Source organism: Rhinopithecus roxellana, chromosome 13 (assembly GCF_007565055.1).
Source record: "Rhinopithecus roxellana isolate Shanxi Qingling chromosome 13, ASM756505v1, whole genome shotgun sequence".
Taxonomy (NCBI): domain Eukaryota; kingdom Metazoa; phylum Chordata; class Mammalia; order Primates; family Cercopithecidae; genus Rhinopithecus; species Rhinopithecus roxellana.
In genome coordinates, this window is record NC_044561.1 from 49,027,604 (window position 1) to 49,048,686 (window position 21,083).

General features: G+C 39.6%; 1 protein-coding gene across 3 annotated transcripts in view; it reads left to right on the forward strand.

Annotated features, from left to right (window-relative positions):
* The window catches only part of ITSN1 (intersectin 1), a 248,611-nt gene that overhangs the window by 103,955 nt on the left and 123,573 nt on the right, over window positions 1-21,083 (forward strand). For all 3 annotated transcript variants that reach the window (XM_030914040.1, XM_030914041.1, XM_030914042.1), the window contains exons 6-9: window positions 6,865-7,044; window positions 8,529-8,625; window positions 12,040-12,140; window positions 18,193-18,256. In XM_030914040.1, coding sequence (XP_030769900.1) covers window positions 6,865-7,044; window positions 8,529-8,625; window positions 12,040-12,140; window positions 18,193-18,256 — 442 coding nt within the window. The remainder of the gene's footprint in view (window positions 1-6,864; window positions 7,045-8,528; window positions 8,626-12,039; window positions 12,141-18,192; window positions 18,257-21,083) is intronic.

Genomic DNA, 21,083 nt, shown 5'->3' on the forward strand with positions numbered 1-21,083 from the left:
TAGGTCTCCTAAATAAATAAAAGAAAATGGAAAAGATATAAAAAGAATTTGAGAAACAGTAACACGTATTTGAGACAAAGAAGATTGAATGTATGGGCAGCAGGAGTCCCTGAGGAAGAAAACTAAACCAATGGAATAGAACAAATGATAAAAATGAATTCAAGGCAACTTTCTTAAAATAAGAGATTCTAAACTATATTTAAAAGAGTATCATGTGGCCAAGAATATCAATCTAAAAAGTCCAACACTAAGATGTATTCTAGTTAAAGGAGAAATTATTTAGATGTGTAGGAAAAGAAAGCATATGACTTACAAGGGGGAAAATTAGATTATCTTCAGATTTTTCGACAGCAGTGCTTTCTGCTAGAAGAAAATGGAGTAACATATTTAGAATTTTCAGGGAAAGAATAAGCCAGGGATTTTGTGTCCAGAAAAACTGACTTTCAAGTAGAAAAAACAGACAAAATGTTACCAATTTATAAGGCCTCAGGGTATATTAACATGAGCCTTTCTTAAGGAATCTATTAGAGAATGTGCTTCAGACAATCAAAATAGCTAGAGCTAGGTCAGCATAAGGACTGGTCATGAGCACTAAATACATAGTTAGCTGTAGAACTAAGACTGAAGGAGCAAAGAATATCGGATGTAATTCCCATGCGTTGACAATTGGATACAATGTAACTTTAAGCGGGGCAGGACTGCATGCAAAATAAAATAATTTAATGCTTTCAGAAATTAGTATTAGTATTGTTATTCTGAAACTGTTGTCTGAGATATGTGGTAAAAACAAATGAGTAATTACGGAATAGTCTAATTCTGTCATTTTCTATATCTTTGAAAATCTGTATTCTTGGTGTGGAAGAAAGGCGATACAAATGTATAGTATCAAATGTAAATAAAAAGCTATAGAGTCTTGGATTTGAATTTTCAAATAGAAAGTATTAATATGAACTCAGAAGGCGTCTCTTGCCACACCCCCATTCTCTTCATCTATCTATTTATCTATTTGTCTCCTGGTTCTGTTCACTGAAAAGACTAGATACAATCATCTACCCCAGCAGCACTGAGCATCCTTAGCGTCCAGATTGTGAACTTGAAATATCATTTCTCATCAAAAGAAAACAGAGTTTCTTGGAGAAATGGCTGAATCCAGGTCTAGATATGAAATGTGAAGAGCTTGAAGGATGCATCTTGTATTACTGGTCAGCAAGGAAGCTATCAAAGAATAGTGGGAAGATACCAGAAATTCTCGGAAGCCAACCCAAAGAAGCTCACATTGACCAAAGAGAGGACAGTTTTAATTTCAAGAATGATAACAAGCCATGAATTAAAACTCAATAAATATTTGTAAATTTATGACTCAATAATGATTTAATAATGTATTTAACAAGAATAATTTACCTTAAGAAGATCCTAAGAAACCAGTTCATTACCTTAAAAACAGGTAAAGGGAAGATTGAGGCATTTATTATGTCTTTCCTATATGAGCTGTACTACTGTATAGCCAACTAGTATATCCTCATTAGAAGCACCTCTTTATAAAAGTATTACAGCTTATAAATGACAAAACATGGTAGGATTAGAACATCACTGTTTTCAACTCCCCATAAATGAATACAGACTAATTAAGCATCAGTGACTGCCAAGATCACAAAAAGACGGCTACATTTTGTGTGCTTCCTGTAGTCTTGCCAAAGAGATCCACCCTCAGCCTGATCCATTCTTTGGGTGTAGGTGCCTATTTGAAGGAAATACAGAATATAGAGGGAAATGTTGAACTGCACCATGAGAATGCAGTCGGCAAAATCCAGACTGGGAAGCTCCACAGGTCACATGACCTGGGTCTTTCAACAGAAAAGAAAACGAAAAGAATGGAGAGGGGCCAGTGGATTAAAGGAAACCTAAAAAACATTTCTGCAGTGAAATTTCCGACCATGCCTGAGTTGAGATCAGCAAATTCTTCCCTCAAGGGCAGAATTGACAGAATAACCATTTCGGTGCTCTGGAAGTTAACCAAAGGTATATAACATCTGAGAATCATTTATGCCTGAAAAGCTCCTGAGCGTCAGTCAGATATGAAGCAGAAGTCTGTGGCCTTTCCTGGGCATTTCCTATCCCCTAACACTGCAACTTGGTAACGTGGAGGGGCAATTTGTAAATACCAGCAGTCTTAACTACTGTCATTGAAGGGGGCTTACTTGCTGTGGGAGTGGGAAGTCATGCCTGTGCCCAGCAGCTTTGTTAGTGGAAATGGCAATTTTGGCCACAGAAGAGCAGGTATGACCAGCCACTCTATTGGCCTGAACTTGTGGTCATGGCCAGGCCTGACTAGCCCTCAAACTGCATGCACGTATAGAGAATATGCAGAAAGGCCCTGCGAAATGTTAAAGTTGGGGAAGACTTTAAAAGGGTCTGAACTTTGAATGCATTTTTGTGCTGACGGATTGGCAGAGAAAGGAAGCCTTACTGACTTGAGGTGTTTGAGCACAACTTCTGTCCCATCATTGGCTGACTAATGTGCTAGAAAGATGCAGGTGCAATCCCTAAAAAGCCGGGCTTCAAGATAAAAACGAATTTTTTAAAAACCCACTGAGCAGATCCATCAGGGGCTGCACAACAAGGGAGGATCGATTTTTCTGAATTAGCCTATGCCGGTTACTAAATAAAGATAGAAACAACAACCTTCAGGGGGAAAATCAGAGCCAGAGTAGCTACAATATATTATCTGAATGTCCATTTTCACCTACATTTGAGACATGAAAAAAATAGCAGGAAGGTATTGTCTCACCCTCAAGAAAAGAAGCAGTCAGTAGGAACTATCTCTGATCCAGCTGTTGGATTCATTTAGCAGACAAAGGCTTCAAAGCAACAATTATGCTCAAAGAACTGAAGAACTAAAGGAAAGCATGGAAATGAATCAACAAACAGACACTCTCCAAAAAACAATAGAAATTACAAAAAAGAGGAAAATTGAAATTCTAGAAAAGTATGACAACTGACGTGAAAACTTCAATAACCGGCCCGCCACAGTGGCTCACACCTGTGATCCCAGCACTTTGGGAGGCCGAGGCTGGTGGATCATGTGAGGTAGAGAGTTCGAGACCCGCCTGGCCAACATGATGAAACCCTGTCTCTGCTGAAAATACAAAAAATTAGCTGGACATGGTGGCTCCCAGCTACTTGGGAGGCTGAAGCAGGAGAATCCCTTGAAGCCAGGAGGCAGAGGTTACAGTGAGATGAGATTGTGCCATTATACTCCATTATACTCCAGCCTGGGCAACAAGAGTGAAACTCCATCACAAAATAGGAAAAACTAAGGCTGGGCGTGGTGGCTCACGGCTGTAATCCCAGTTCTTTGGGAGGCCGAGGTAGCGGATCACCTGAGGTTAAAAGTTGGAGGCCAGCCCGGCCAACATGATGAAACCCTGTCTCTACTAAAAATGCAAAAATTAGCTTGGCGTGGTGGCAGATGCCTGTAATCCCAGCTACTCGGGAGCCTGAGGCAGGAGAATCACTTGAACCCAGGAGGCTGCAGTGAGCCAAGATCACGCCCCTGTGCTCCAGCCTGGGCAACAGAGTGAGGCCTTGTCTCAAAACAAAAACAAAACCTGAAAAGTTCAGCAACTAAAATGAAAAATTTACCACAGGATCTCAGTAGCAGATTCAATGTAGCAGAAGACAGAGTCAGCGAAGTTGAAGATTAATCAATAGAAATTATTCAGTCTGAAGAATATGGAACAAAAAGATTGAAAAAAAAAATAACAAAGTTTCAGAGACTTACGGAACAAGACCAAGTTTACCAATATGTGTGTCATGGGAGTCTTAGAAGGAGAATCGTGACAGAAAGGTACAGAAAAAATATTTGAAGAAGAAAAGCCAAACGCTTGCCACATTTGGTGAAAAGCAATAGTCTACACAATCAAAAGTTCAACACACCTCAAGTAGGGTAAATACAAAGAGATCTACATCCAGACACATCATAGTTAAACTACAAAAGTCAAACACAGAGATAAAACCTTGAAAGCAGTAAGAGAAACTCATCATGGATAGGGGAGCATAGATACAAATAACAGCAAACTTGTAATAGAAAACAATGGAGGTTAGAAGGCAGTGGAATTTTCAAAATGCTGCAAGAAAAAATTCAACCCAAAATTCTATATTCAGCAAAACTATCATTTAAAAATGTAGGTGAGGCCGGGCGCGGTGGCTCAAGCCTGTAATCCCGGCACTTTGGGAGGCCGAGACAGGCGGATCACGAGGTCAGGAGATCGAGACCATCCTGGCTAACACGGTGAAACCCCGTCTCTACTAAAAAAAATACAAAAAAACTAGCCGGGCGATGTGGCAGGCGCCTGTAGTCCCAGTTACTGGGGAGGCTGAGGCAGGAGAATGGTGTAAACCCGGGAGGTGGAGCTTGCAGTGAGCTGAGATCTGGCCACTGCACTCCAGCCTGGGCGACAGAGCGAGACTCTGTCTAAAAAATAAATAAATAAAATAAAAAATAAAAATGTAGGTGAAATAATGACCTTTTCAAATAAACAAAAACTGAGAGAATTCATTACTAGTAGACCTACCTTAGAAGGAATACTGAAGGAAGACTTCCAGGATGAAATGAAATGACAAAAGGTGGTAACTGTAATATATGGAAAGAAATGAGCATCAAAAATGATAAATATGTAGGTTAATTTAAAAGACCATATAAATCTATTTTTCTTCTTTTCTCTCAAGTTTAAAAGATATGATTGTATAAAGTAATAATTATAACTATTATTGGGCTTGTAACATATAAAATTATAATGTATGTGACAGTAATAGCACAGAAGAAGAGAAAGGGAATTGAGCTATATTTGTGTAAAGTTTCTATATTCTGCCATTAGAAGTTGAATATGATAAATTAATTTGGAGATTTTAATCCCTACAACAAGCACATAGAAAAGTACTTTTGGATGGATACAGTGGCTCACCCCTGTAGTCTCAGCACTGTGAGAGGCTTGAGGCCAGGAGTTTGAGACCAGACTGAGTATTATAGCATGACCCTGTTTCTACAAAAAATAAAAAATGAGCTGCATTTGGTGGTGCGTTTCTGTAGTCCCAGCTACTTGGGAAGCTGAGGCAAAAGAATCCCTTGTGCCCAGGAGTTTAAGGTTACAGTGAGCTATGATCACATGACTGTACTTCAGCCTGGGTGAGAGTGAGACTTTATCTCTAATAATAAAAGAAAAAAAGAAAATTAATGTTTTAATTACTATTATTATGTAATAATACTCATTTCAGTTAGCTTTCTCAGGTTGAAAAGAAAATTTACTTTTGAAAAATAGTAAACGTCAGACATGGTGACTCATGCTGGTAATTTCAGCACTTTGAGAGGCTGAGGCAGGATGATCACTTGAGCCCAGAAGTTCGAGACCAGCTCAGGCAATGTAGTCAGACCTCATCTCTACCGCCCCCCACCCAAAAAAAAAAAAAAAAAAATGTGTGAAACTGGATGTGGGGATGCACACCTGTGGTTCCAGCAAGTTGGGAGGCTGAGCTGGGACAATCACTTGAGCCCAGAAGGTGAAGGCTACAGTGAGCTATGATCATGCCATTTCATGGTAGCCTGGGCAACAGAGCGAGATCTTGTCTCAAACAAACAAAAATATTTTTAAAAAATCAATAGGGGGCATTTAAACACTAAAATTTATTTACTCAACATGAGAGAAGGTATTAAAGTTAGGACAGAGAAATACAAAAGAAGGGAAGCTTTTTACTTTTTTTTTTTTTTTTGAGACAAGGATCTCACTGTATTGCCCAGGCTGTACTATGGTGTGATTGTGGCTCACTCTAGCCTCAACCTGTTCAGCATAAGTGATCCTCCCAACTCAGCCTTCCATATAGCTAGGACTACAGGCGGGTACCACCATGCCTGGCTAATTTTTAAAATTTTTTGTAGAGATGGAATTTTGCTATATTGCCCAGTCTGGTTTTGGACTCCTGCCCTCAAGCGATCCTCCTGCCTTGGCCTTCCAAAGTAGTGAGGTTACAGGCATAAGCCACTGTGCCCAGCTGGAAACATTTATTTTTGTTTTATCATTTCTTCTTTATTGGTTAGAATATTTTTATATAAAGATGCCTCTGGGGCCAGGCGCAGTGGCTCATGCCTGTAATCCTGGCACTTTGGGAGGCCAAGGAGGGTGGATCACCTGAGGTCAGGAGTTTGAGACCATCCTGGCCAACATGGTGAAACCCCATCTCTACTAAAAACACAAAAATAGCCGGGCATGATGGTGGGCACCTGTAATCCAGCTATTTGGGAGACTGAGGCAGGAGAATCACTTGAGCTCAGGAGGTGGAGGTTGCAGTGAGCCAAGATCACGCCACTGCACTCCAGCCTAGGTGACAGAGTGAGACTCCATCTCAAATAAATAAATAAAGATGCTTTCCCCATCAAATATCTGGTTTCCCTGAGGTATAATAAACACAGAAAAGGTAGATTGCAGTTTGATTTTTCTACCTTTTATTTCGAAGTAGTAAATTGATTGCCTTAGCGTCCTCCTTTTTTGACCAGTTAGGATTTTGTTTATTTTTAAATATAATTTTGAACTCATGGATTTAATTGTATTTGAGCCTTTAAGTCCACTGCAGTTATTATACTTTTTGATTCTCATCTTGTTTGATCTGTCTTCAGGTTGAGTCTTGAGTCCTTTTGATGTGATCCCTGACATAATTTTTGTTACTCTTTAAAATGATTAACTTGAAGCCCTATTTTAATTGGAATGTATTACAACTGGAAAGCGATTTTCTTTAAGCAGTACTGGGTTAATTATTATTCAGTGTTGAAATGTGATTGGATGTGAACTGTGCTGGGCTTTTTTTTCTTCATAGGTATGGGAGGTATCGCCAGCATGCCACCGCTTACAGCTGTTGCTCCAGTGCCAATGGGATCCATTCCAGTTGTTGGAATGTCTCCACCCCTAGTATCTTCTGTTCCCACAGCAGCTGTGCCCCCCCTGGCTAACGGGGCTCCCCCTGTTATACAACCTCTGCCTCCATTTGCTCATCCTGGTATGTGACTTGCTGAAACCATAGGCTGAATTTTCACTACTGGTATTTTGCTGTTCATTATTAAAATCTTTTTACTTTCTAATTATATTTAAATGATATTTTAGTCCAGAGGAAAATATCTTTATTTTTTTCACTTAATTTCACATTTTTTTCCACTGTATTAAATGGGATATGCTAGTGTGGAGAGAGTGAAAGAGAATTACAGATTTCTGCATACCACTGTGGGCAAAGGTGAGCTCAGTAGTGAAAGCCACAAATGTAATTTTCTTTCAAGGGCTGAGAAGAGCAGTCGAAGTTGATCTGTATTTGAACATTTTCTATTTTTATATATCAGTTACTACTTTCCTTTAGCTACTATGAATTGCTAATAAGCAAGCCAATCCCCTGGGAATAGAATTATGTTGGGGATGGTGGTAAAGAATAAAAAAGAACAGTTTATACTATTTCATGGTATTACATGCCTGCTTAATTGAAGGAAAGGATTTAAAAGTTTCTGGTTTAATTAATTCCACTTTGAGACTTTATGAAGTCTTTAGTTAAAATAAAGTATAAAACTGTAGATGTAGATAGCCTTGGTCTAACATCTTAATGAATTTATATCAATATGGAAAGTATTATTTTTAAAGTACTTTGACTACATCTAAGTAAATTCAGTATTGATGACATGGGTTTTAGCATCATACTTGAAACGTTTCTGTGCCTGTGGCCCCCTGAATTTGTTATATATGTCAGGATATATCTTTAAGTTATGGCCAAATAAACCAAATGTACCTCCTTTTTTTAGATTTTTTTCTTGTCACATGTAGTTCAGCTTGCATATATCACCATGACTGTGGGCATGATGGTAGCCCAGAAAGTGTGTGGAGTTGTTTTTCCAGGAGTATAAGCAAATCCACACACTCTGAGTCTTCTATTCTTTTGTGGCTAATGGCAAAAGTTACAAGTCATTTGCCATCAGGCAAGGGTGAGGGAATGTGGCTGAGACACAGAGTGTTTTTTTTTCTGACCCACAACTAACCAACTCCGGTGATAATCAGACACAAAAGCTGACCTTCCCTAGCATCACATTTTACCTGGCCAAGACTACAGTTTGTGACTTCTTGGCTTTTACATCTGGAACTAATACTTCAGCTCCTTCAGTGCAGGGAAGAAAATACCATTTGATATATTTAAGCTGTTACCTCTTTAACTATTGGAATAGGTCCTATAAAATGTGATACTAAATGTTTAATGAAGAGTAAAATTTTATGGAAATCAGCATTACTACACAGTAAGGTGATTTTCAGTAGAACAAGTAAATCTAGAAACCTTTTTGGCAGGAGGACAGAGAGTAAGGAAGGAAAAGCTCTTTTTGGTCTAGGCTGGCAAGAAAGGGGGAATTATTTCTGCCTCAGATTTCGTTGACTGTGCATTTTAATTTTTGTAAATTGGGGAAAGTTTCTTATCTTTGTAGAATTAAAATTATTCAACATTTATTTTTACAGCCGCTACATTGCCAAAGAGTTCTTCCTTTAGTAGATCTGGTCCAGGGTCACAACTAAACACTAAATTACAAAAGGCACAGTCATTTGACGTGGCCAGGTAAGTTTGCTTGTTTTTAAATGGGAAGTGTGGTTAAAGCCGTTACCTGATTAAAGTATAAATTTGACCATGAAACATCTATATTCTTTTTGTTGTTGTCATCTTTTTTGCAGGCTTTTGTAGAGTGCTAATAATAATTTTCTTAATTTCTGGATAGTGTCACTAGTTTTTATCATTAATTTGTTGTGGAGATGACAGAAATCAAGGACGTAACATTTCCTTAAAGGCTTTGTGTATTTTTTTTTTTTTAAAGAAGATAAATGGATAGTAAAAAAAATGTTTAAAAACAGTAAGATAAAATTCTGGATATAAGGGAAAAAAGCACATGAACTATTTTATGTGTTTATGATTTACCAATTTATGTATAAAATTTTTATATGAAGATTGGAGTTATAGTTGGCCTTAGTTTTAATTCTATCTCAGATAATCTTATGGAGTTTATATGGGTAGTTAGTAAAATCCTATTAAAGACCATTTATTATGAAATAAATTATCCAGATTGTGGACAATTCACATTAATCAAATGTGTGGCTCAATTATTGCTTATGTTTTGGTCAACCTTGGTTTCAATTATTACCTTTCATATTTTTATTTTATTTCACTCATATGTTTTACCCTTGCATACTGCTACACTAAGATGAGAAATTAAGTCTCTTTTAAGCCATCTCAAAACTTGGGCCGGGTGTGGTGGCTCACGCCTGTAATCCCAGCACTCTGAGAGGCTGAGGCAGGAGGATCACTTGAGCCCATGAGTTTGAGACCAGCTTGAGCAGCATGGGGAGACCTTGTTAATACAAACATTTTAAAATTAGATGGGAGGATGGCTGGAGCCAGGAAGATTGACGCTGCAGTAAGCTGTGATCGTGCCACTGCGCTCTTGCCTGGGTGACGGTGGAGCAAGACCCTAACCCTGCCTTAAAAAAAAAGAAAAGCCTTTGGAAGTCATCCTGTCTTGTGTCATCCTCACTGGAAATTGTTAAGTGAATCAAGTCATTTTCCCACTTTCAAGAGAAAAGCATGTTGAATATAATTCAGTGATGCCTTCATTACTTTTAAAAATGATTTAAAGAAAATCCATAAACTGAAAAGCACTATGCCAAAAGCTTTATATACATTAACTCATTCTTCCCCATGAGATGATTCTGTTACTGTCTGTTATAGATGAGGGACAAGCTCAGAGACATTATATAACTCGTTCAACAGAACATAACTCGGAAGTGACAAAGCTGAGTCAAACTGAGTTATGTCTGATTTTAAGGCGTGTGTTCTTAACTATGCAAGTTTTCTCTAAAAAACTTCATTTAATTGTAGGATACAGGTATTTATTTGTGTTCCATTTAATTGAGGTTTTACTCTTAAGATGCTTGAATATGTATTGGGCATCTACTTTGCCAGGCGGTACATCATTAATCCTATTCAACCCCACAACTACTTACGCAGTAGATGTCTCAAGATCGTGAATGAGGAAGCACACCCAGAGAAGCTCTAGTCCTCACCCATAGTCCTCACCCATAGTTTACAGCTTAGTGCATGGTGGACCTGAGATTTAAACCTGTATCATCTTATACTAAGTTCCTTTTTAAAAAAAAATTCTCCTGGGCTGGGCGCGGTGGCTCACGCCTGTAATCCCAGCACTTTGGGACGCCGAGGTGGGCAGATCATGAGGTCAGGAGTTTGAAACCAGCCTGGCCAACATGGTGAAACCCCATCTCTACTAAAAATACAAAAATTAGCTGGATGTGGTGGTGGGTGCCTGTAATCCCAGCTACTTGGGAGGCTAAGGCAGGAGAATTGCTTGAACCCAGGAGGTGGAGGTTGCAGTGAGCTGAGATGGCGGCATTGCACTCCATCCTGGGCGACACGGCCAGATTCTTTCTTAAAAAATAAATAAATAAATAAAATTATCCTTTACCATGCTGAAGTTTTGAGTTTTATTATGACTTTGTAGAAGCGATTTTGAAACCTGCCTTATTGATTTGTGAAATTAGAATGAATAAACTATCAGTATTAGCAAACATTAGTGCTATTAAAACAACTTTTTTTTAATATTAGTTGTCACCTTGTTAATAACTTAAATTTCTAGCCAATTTTTGCAATGCAGTATTGAACTTTTGGGTACATCTTAATGAGTTTTTAGTCAATTTAAATTCTCAGGAATTTGGCAGAAAACTCTGATGTGATAAGTGTAATCTGGGACAACTTCTGTGTGTAACACCCAACATTCCTGGCATGTAGGAACTAGATAGTTAGCTTCTTGACAAATAGGCAGGAGTTGGAATCAGCAAAATACTAGTTAGTTTAACATGAGAAAGTTGATGCTGAAGTACCTACAGCAGAGTAGATTGTGGTAAGTGTTTTTTATTAAGAAATTCATAAAAATTGAAAAAGGTGAATTCATGTAAGTACTTCTCCAGTGTTTGGGAGCTATTTCCTATACTTGAACTGTGTATAATAGGTATAAATGCATAGGTAACACATGGAAATGATGATTAAAAAGTTCAATATTTCAGTAAGATTTTGCTTTTACATGTTTGAAATAGATTTCTTTGTTGAAATGAAATTGCAAACAGAGCATTAGTTATAATCTGTCCTGGAAGGGGAATGCCATTTTTACTGTCTGAGCTCAGCCATTGGGTTTGGTTTAGATGTTGAAGCTTAACAGGCCATTGGTACCAGTGTGATATTTGTGTGGACAGTGGCATCTGAGGGACTAATCACTAAGGAAGTGTAGACCCAGCCGAACTACTGGCAGGTGTGTCCTTGGGCCAAGTCAGGATTGTGGCATGTTGTCAAGGAGAGATCAGTATTGGATTGTAGTCAAGGAAGTGAAGCTGTCTCCATTCCACTCTGCTTATATGTCATGACCCTGGAAATGTTCTGTTCTCTCTCTCTGGGAAACTGTACAATGGGTCTGGATTTAAACTTACAGAATGGAGTAATTTCACTTCATTAAGAAATGGGTCCTGTATATTCGTGTATAAAAAGTTAAAACATTTTTGGAGAATTAGTACCTTTAAAGGCAGTTACTGGTTTGCTTTTAGCATTGCTTTTTAACCAAAAATGAAGTGTTTTCGAAATTAGAATAGCCTGGATATTACTATATTACCTCAGTTACAAGAGGTTTTTCATACTTTTGTAGAACCTTTAAATTATTAAATTATATATACAACTTGAAACAACCACTCGGTCTATTGTGTTTATCCATGATTCTGGAAAAATAATTATTTTGAGGGAAATGTTTGTGATCTTAAAAATGGGAAATACCATGGCAGAAAAAAAATAGTGATAATAAAATGAATAAAATATGAAAGTTAGATATGATTATCTAGAGAAGTTCTTAGTTTACTGTCATTGAGGAACTTTACCAGGCTGTTCCTTACGGATAATCCTCTTTCCTGTTTCTTTTCCCCACAGTGTCCCACCAGTGGCAGAATGGGCTGTTCCTCAGTCATCAAGACTGAAATACAGGCAGTTATTCAATAGTCATGACAAAACTATGAGTGGACACTTAACAGGTATTTACAAATAAAAATTAGTGAAATATGATCTTTGTTTTCAACGCAAACTGTCTCTAGATATTGGGTCATGGATGTTTTCCAAATGTCTGTGTGCTTATTTCTTAGCCGTGTTTTCATTGTCTCTGTTATCTCGTGTTCTTATCCACTGATAACTCTTTATGTAGTTATATCATTCTCTCATGCCCCATTGCTTCGTGGTAAAATGGAACATAGACCAGGGAGACTCCTGTACACTGCAAGCCACTGATATGCAAATCAAGGCACTAGCAAAGAAACACTTCTTTGAACAAAAACTAGCTTCAGCTTCTGAAGTCCAGCTTTGAACTTGATGAACTTGAAGCTGTGTCTGTTCACTAGGTTAGAGTTGGAGGCAGCAGGCAGGGTGAAAGCAGGGAGTTGGGAGCATGGCTCTGTCACTGCCCAGATAGGGCTCACCACTTTGGATATTTCTTTGTCTATTAATATAAAAGGCCAGAGTTAACTTAGATGATCTCAATGGATTTTTTTAAAAGAAGAATGATTCTGTTATCTACATCAGAAGGATAGACAGGAATTTTAACATACCGATCAAAATTTTTCTCATGAAGGGTTAAATACTTGTTAGAAAGTTGTAAAGAAGGCTGGGCGCCGTGGCTCATGCCTATAATCCCAGTCTCAGCACTTCGGGAGGCCAAGGCGAGTAGATCACCTGAGGTCAGGAGTTTGAGACCAGCCTGGCCAACATGGTCTCTACTAAAAATACAAAAATTAGCTGGGCGTAGTGCTGGGCACCTCTAATCCCAGCTACTGAGGCAGGACACTTGCTTGAACCCAGGAGGCAGAGGTTGCTGTGACCCAAGATCCCTCCTTATCCATAAGGAATAGCCTGGTAAAGTTCCTCAATGATAGTAAACTAAGAACTTCTCTAGATAATCATATCTAACTTTCATATTTTATTCATTTTATTATCACTATTTTTTTTTTTTTGCCATGGGTATTTCCCATTTTTAAGATCATAAACATTTCCCTCAAAATAATTATTTTTCCAGAATCATGGATAAACACAATAGACCGAGTGGCTGTTTCAAGTTGTATATATACTTTAATAATTTAAAATTAGCCCGGCTAATTTTATATTTTTAGTAGAAACACGGTTTCACCATGTTGCTCAGGCAGGTCTCAAACTTCTGACCTCAGGTAATCTACCCACCTCAGCCCCCCAAAGTGGTGGTACATGTCTGTAATCCCAGCTACTTGGGAGACTAAGGCAGGAGACTCACTTGAACCCAGGAGGTGGAGATTGCAGTGGGCTGAGATCGTACCATTGCACTCCGGGCTGGGCAACAAGAGTGAAGCTCCAACTCAAAAAGAAAAAAAGCAGAGCCTGCATAAGCTAGGCTGGGATTATGGGCATGAGCCACTGCACCCAGCCCACTGAAGGTATATTTAATAGCATTTTTTTTTTTTTTTTTTTTTTGAGGCGGAGTCTTGCTCCGTCGCCCGGGCTGGAGTACTGTGGCCGGATCTCAGCTCACTGCAAGCTCTGCCTCCCGGGTTCACACCATTCTCCTGCCTCAGTCTCCCGAGTAGCTGGGAGTACAGGCGCCCGTCACCTCGCCCGGCTAGTTTTTTGTATTTTTTAGTAGAGACGGGGTTTCACCGTGTTAGCCAGGATAGTCTCGATCTCCTGACCTCATGATCCACCCGTCTCGGCCTCCCAAAGTGCTGGGATTACAGGCTTGAGCCACCGCGCCCGGCCTAATAGCATATTTTTAAGTACTGTTTTACATGGTTGTTTGACACCAGTTCTCCATACAAACCCAGAACTACATTGCCAATTAATCCAAAAATATTTCTTGAAAACGTTATTGGCGTTTGCTGTGAGTTGATTAAAATAGTATTCAATTGAGACATTGAGAAATTCTCTCTTTCTTGGTAGGATTTGTGTTTTATGAATGAAATGCAGTATCTACATTCCAAATATAATGACCCAGGCACTTGAACATTTAGAACTTTTAAATATCTGAGGCAGAAAGTAAAATTTGAAATATACTGGAAAGAAGGCAGATTTTGATATTGTTTATCTGCATACTTATTGCTACTTTTATCCAGCAAGAATTTAAGGTGGGAATTTTACTTTTGAACCAGACCTTTGTATAGTCATGTCAAGTAGAATAATTTATTACAGTAAATTTTAAAATGGGAATAATAGAAATTTAATTTGTTTAAAATTTTTCTTTAGAGGTGGGATCTTGCTTTGTTGTCCAGGCTGATTTTGAACTCCTGACCTCAAGCAATCCTACCACCTTGTCCTCCCAAAGTGCTGGGATTACAGGCGCCCAGGCTGGAGTACAGTGACATGATCACAGTTCACTGCTGCCTTGATTTCCGAGGCTCGGGATCCTCCCACCTCAGCCCCCCAGTAGCTGGGACTTCAGGCATGCGCCACCATGCCCAGCTAATTTTTTGTACTTTTTGTAGAAACTGGGTTTTGCCATGTTCCCCAGGCTGGTCTCAAACTCCTGAGCTTAAGTGATCTGCCTATCTCTGCCTCCCAAAGTGGTGGGATTATAGGCGTGAGCCACAGTGCCTGACTTTAGCAGTGGCGCTATTTACCCCACTGATTACCTGGGTTGATTTAGCCAATACGTCCTGTTGGACACCATGTTCTTCCTTCACGGCTTGATGTGTATACTGTTGCATGCCCTTAAAAGAGACAGCCTTATAAAATAGAGAGGGATCATTCTTTAATTAAGGTTATGTAAGAAGCTCTAGAACTCTGGTATTCCCGTTACTACTAGCCCCTCTTCTCAAAGAGGTATTTTATTGTTGCATTCTGAAACAATGAATATGCTATTTGGTAATTCATCTGTTAATCAGAAAAGCTAAAGTCTTAGTCATTATTTCAAATAAAGCTCATTTCACGTAGTTACTCTCTCCTTTCTAGCCATACTTCTCTGCCCAAACACGGATGCCAGAAGTGGAGTTTGTGTGCTTGGGATTTCTGGTTTTATTCCTATATTTCCTTATAAGCCAATACTCCAAAACAGATATCCCTTTATGTACCTAGGTTTCAACAGAAGAGTTCTGTGCACTCAAAGCTCAACTGTGTTGTCCAAATGTACTTAGCTGCTATCTTAGCTGTTGCTGATCTATTTTTAATGTTCTGCAATATCAATTTAGGACATATATAGACAAATAGTAGAATTACAAGAGATAATTGTGATCTTCTAGTGTGGGGATCAGCAAACATTTTCTGTAAAGAATAGCACAATATTAGGCTCATAGGTCATATGTTCTCTGCTGCAACTACTTAACTTTGCCATTGTAGCATGACAGCAGCCATATGTCATGCTTAAATCAGTGGATATGGCTGTTTTAATAAAGCTTTGCTTAGGAAAACAGGCTGTGGGCCAGATCTGGCCTAAGGGCTATGCTTTACCAATCTCTGTTATAGATTATTTTCCTCATTTCACGGATGGAAGAACTTCATTTTAGAGTTAAAGTAGTTTTGTTAATGCCACATGCCATTAGGGAGTCAGGACTAGAATCCAAGTCTCCTGATATCCAGGTTTAGAGCTAGTAGTTCTTCACATTTATCGTTAGGCTTTTTATGTGTAATAGATAAAATATTTAACTTCCTTTTATATCGTTCCAGAGTAAGGGCTATTGTTACAAGTGTAAATTAAATCATCCACTAAAGTTTTGTTAATTGCACTTTGTTACCAACATTCTAGATGCAGTGTTACAGACTAAAGAAAGTGATGCCTGAACTTTGCTTATTCCATTGTACCAGAGTCCTTTAGAATCTTCACGTGAATTCAGTAGATTTTTTATTCTTAGATGCTCCCAAAACACACACATGCTCATGTATGCACACATACCCAGCAGGAGTGTGTTCATATATTCACCAAAAGTTAGAATGCTCACTATTAATAGTAGCCCTAATTGAAAACTACCTGAATGCCTATCAATAGTAGAATGGACAGGCCGGGCACAGTGGCTCATACCTGGAATCCCAGCACTTTGGGAGGCCAAGGCGGGCGGATCACTTGAGGTCAGGAGTTTGAGACCAGCTTGGCCAACATGAGGAAACCTCATCTCTATTTAAAAAAAAATACAAAATTAGCCAGGCGTGGTGGCGCATGCCTGTAGTCCCAGCTACTCAGGAGGCTGAGGGCAGGAGAATCACTTGAACCCAGGTAGTGGAGGTTGCAGGGAGCCAAGATGGCACCACTGCACTCCAGCCTGGGTGACAGAGTGAGACTCCATCTCAAAAAAAGAAAACAGTAGAATGGACAATAAATTGGGATATAATGACACAATGATACACTACGTAGCAGTGAGGATTAATGTTCTACAACTCTGAGCAAAATAAGCCAGGTGGAACAGCGGACAAACTGTGGGTAGAAGTTAGGCTACCTTGGTGGTAGGTGATACTAAAAGAGAGGCAAAGAGGGGCATCTGGGGTACAGTTATACTCTCTTTCATGACCTCCATAGTGTTTGAGTATTTTCACTTTGGAAAATTAATTCAGCTGTGTACATGTGCATGTGTATATATCCACATGTATCCATATGTGTGCTTTTCTGTGAGGATTTTATATGTAAATAAAAGTTGAACTATTGTGAGTAATGTTACCTGCCATTAGAGCACCTTTCGTGTGCTAATGTGATGCTAAGCTCACTGCCCCAATGGGTCATAGACCGGTTTATCTGAAATGAGCAAACTAGGGTCCAGACTACCTCTCCCAGTCACTCAGCAAAGTCTTGACTAAGCCAGGATTAGAGCCTAAGCTCCTTGGTTCCCTGACCTCTACTGCTGGCCATGCAAAAACACATCCAGTTTTGTGGGTTTTGAGGAGGTGACGCTTGAAGAATGAAATAATAGCAAAAAGCAAAAGCATATGCACCAGAATCTTCCCAAAAAAATTGCCACAGCCTTCCATTCCTCTGTCCATCAGTCTTCCTGGGACCACACCTTGAGAGGCAGTGCTGGAAAGGAAGACACATTTATTTCTCCCTCCCTGACCCTAGTTTATTTAAACAGAGTCTCCCACTGTGCTTTTGTCTGATGTCTAAGGCCACTTTCATACCAGAAGTGAAGATGTGTATGATTATTTTAAGAAATGAGAGCTCATTTTGAGAGAAGAGTTGAAATTCCAGGAATTCTTCTTTTTTGTTTTTCATTTTTTGTTTTTCTTGGCTAACATAGAAAATGTGTTTTGTTTGATTTTTTTAATTGAGACAGTGTCTCACTCTGTTTCCCAGGATGGAATGCAGTGGTGTAATCTTGGCTCACTGCAGCCTCTGCCTCTGGGGCTCAAGTGATCCTCCTACTTCAGCCTCCCAAGAAACTGCGACCACAGGCTCATGCCACCACACCCAGCTAATTTTTTGCACTTTTGGTGGAGATGGGGTTTTGCCATCTGGTCTCGAACTCCTGAGCGCAAGCCATCTGCCTGCCTCAGCCTCCCAAAATGCTGGGATTACAGGCGTGAGCGACCACGTCAGGCTGGAAATGTGTTTTAATACTGGCTGTCAGCCCTTCCTGCAACTTTTTTTTTTTCTTTTTAAGTCTGTTTAGTGAAACAGTTTCCCGGAGATCTCTCCAAGGTCCCTTCCTCCTCTAAGATTCTCCGAAATTTCCCTGAATTTACCTGAGGTTGAGCAGGGTGGAGGCAGCAGGTGGTAGCAGTTGCAAAAGATGTTAAACTTGAAGAGAATAAGTTTCAACTTTGTAAATAAAGCCCGGTACAAATAAAGATGGTCATGTGGACAAAAGGTCAGGTTATATTTTGAAACTCTAAATCTTTCACATGGTCATTCTTTATCAAACATCCATTTAACAAAAATTTATTATGTGTCAGATGCTGTGCTCTGTGTTTCTCCCGTTTTTCATTGGGGTTTAATTTCCTTTTTACAAAGCCCCTGCAGTCGTAGCAAATGTTATTTAAAGCATTGTGATTGCATGAGGTCATGGAGTAGTCCATATACACAGAACCCTGGTCCTTCTGTACAGTGAGTATTTGCTGGCTCATCTGTATGTCCTTTCCCCGGTTCCTGTTTAGGTCCCCAAGCAAGAACTATTCTTATGCAATCAAGTTTACCACAGGCGCAGCTGGCTTCAATATGGTAAGGAATGAAAAGTTCTTTGGTTTGGATAAAGTAGAAACTTGCTTAGATTGGTGTGGCCTCATGGGTTTTAGATTAATACCGCTTTTTTTGTGGGGGAATATGTAGAATTTGTTTAATTTCAATGAGTTGTAATGATTGCCTCTTTTTTAATACTATTTCCTGTCTCGATTTTGAAAAACACAAAAGTAGCCGGGCATGGTGGCTCACGCCTGTAATCCCAGCATTTTGGAAGGCTGAGGCGGGCAGATCATGGGGTCAGGAGATCGAGACCATCCTGGCTAACATGGTGAAGCCCCGCCTCTACTAAAAATGCAAAAAAATTAGCCAGGTGTGGTGGCGGGGCCTGTAGTCCCAGCTACTCGGGAGGCTGAGGCAGGAGAATGGCATGAACCTGGAAGGCGGAGCTTGCAGTGAGCTGAGATTGTGCCACTGCACTCCAGCCTGGGCGACAGAGTGAGACTCGTCTCAAAAAAAAAAAAAGCAGATTAATGCAATAAGTTCTCAAGAAGTGATAATACAACTTAACAGTTCTCAACTCGTGACCAATCTTGGCTCTCCCTTTCTTTTTTTGAGACGGAGTTTCACTCTTGTTGCCCAGGCTGGAGTGCAGTGGCGTGATACTGGCTCACTGCAACCTCTGCCTCCCGGGTTCAAGCAATTCTCCTGCCTCAGCTCCCGAGTAGCTGGGATTACAGGCATGCACCACCGCGCCCGGCTAATTTTGTATTTTTAGTATAGACCGGGTTTCTCCATGTTGGTCAGGCTGGTCTTGAACTCCCAGCCTCAGGTGATCCACCCACCTCAGCCTCCCAAAGTGCTGGGACTACAGGCGTGAGCCACTGCGCCCAGCCTCTTTGATTATTTTAAGCCAAATCTTAGTTATTATATAATTTCTACTGCAAATATTTTAGCTCATATCTTCAAAAGAGAAGGATTTTCCTTTTTTAATTTATTATTATTATTATTTTTGAGATGGAGTTTCACTCTTTCATCCAGACTGGAGTGCAGTGGTGCCATCTTGGCTCACTGCAACCTCCATCTTCCAGGTTCAACCTATTCTCCTTCCTCAGCCTCCTTAGTAGCTGGGATTACAGGCATGAACCCCCACGCTTGCCTAATTTTTCTATTTTTAGTAGAGATGAGGTTTTGCCATGGTGGCCAGGTTGGTCTTGAACTCCTGACCTCAGGTGATCTGTCCACCTTATCCTCCCAAAATGCTGAGATTACAGGGTGAGCCACTGCGCCCGACCGATTTTCTTTTTAGCATAGTCCTAATACCAATAGCTGACCTAAATTTTTTAGTAGTCATCCTTATCATTCATCAGGTAGTGTTCAAATTCCGTAGATTGCCTCAAAATGGTTTTATAGTTTATTTGTTCAAATCAGGACTGAAATAAGCCTATATTTTGCAATACTTGATTGTTCCATCTTGTATGTCTCCTTTAATCTATAAATTTCCCCTTGTCTTGTTCTCTGCTTCTTTTCTCAAGTCCCCCAGGCCACCCCCCAACCAAAAAAAAAAACAAACAAGCAAACTCTGTTAAAAACAAACCAGATCATTTGTCCTATAGTTTCTTAATGGCTTAACTTTTGAAGATTGCATCACTGTGGGATTGTCTAATTTGTTTCTGTATTTCCTGTAAATTGGTAATTAGATATAGAGCAAAGTTTCTCAACCCCAGCATTATTGACATTTTGGGCCCGATAAATCTTCGCTATGGGGGGATGTCCTGTATAGTGTAGGATGTTCAGTAGCATCTCTGGCCACTACTCACTAGATGCTAGATGCCAGTAGCATGAGCTCCACACCCAGCATGACAATCAGAAATGTCTCCAGACTTTGATAGATGTGCCTTGGGGTACAAAATCATCCCTGGTTGAGAAGTGCGGATCAGATTTGATTTTTTGTTTTTGTTGTTTTGTTTTTGATAAGACTATGCCAGAGAGGTCTCTGTGTACTTTCCTCAGAGGCACATAATGTCTCTATTGTGTAATGATTTTGAGTAGCTATCGATGAGCATTGCCTAGGTCCTACAGGCTTCCTTAAATTTAAATGTTAACTAGAATAGTTTCTTAAGAAGTGTGCGTGTTATAGCTATATGTTGGTGATTATCCCTGGAAAATAAACCTTGTCTACAAAGCTCACTGCAAAGTTCATGATTCTCTTGCAGGCCACGTTGATATGGTTGTTCCACAAATGATCAAGCTCTAATGCAGCTCCCTTTGCCCTTCTCTTCCCTTCTGTTTTGTATGAAAGAGCTTGCCTTTGGCAGTAGACTAGACCAGTCAGTATACATCTTATATCTTTGACACACCCAGACCTCTTTAAATCTGGGTATTGAACAGTATCCTAGGACCCCCTGAAATACAAACTTAAGATCTAACATTAGTGGAGGTTGGTTGACTATTTATTAGGTTGTTCTCATGATACCAGATTATATTGAAATGTTTATTTTAAATTTCTCGTGTATAACTTTTCCGATTTGAGAAAAACACTTGAGGCTTCTCCTGTTAGAATGTTATATTCTGCTACTACACACTAAAAAAGATATTTTATTTAAATGCTTATAATCATAATTTAGGCAAGTGTGATGTAAAAACAAGTAAGAATTTCAACCACCTTCTAACTGGTTTATGTAGGACTGGCTAATGGTGAGACACAAAAAGGAACAGAGAATAAGAAGGAGCGGGCAGGAGTTTCATTTTATTTCAATTGCATTTCTTTTTAAAACTGGGTGTCTTGCATATGGGAAGGGCAAAACTAGAGGAACAGAAAAGAGATCAGCAGTTGCCAGGGGCTGGGGGCAAAGGAGGGAGTTGCTAC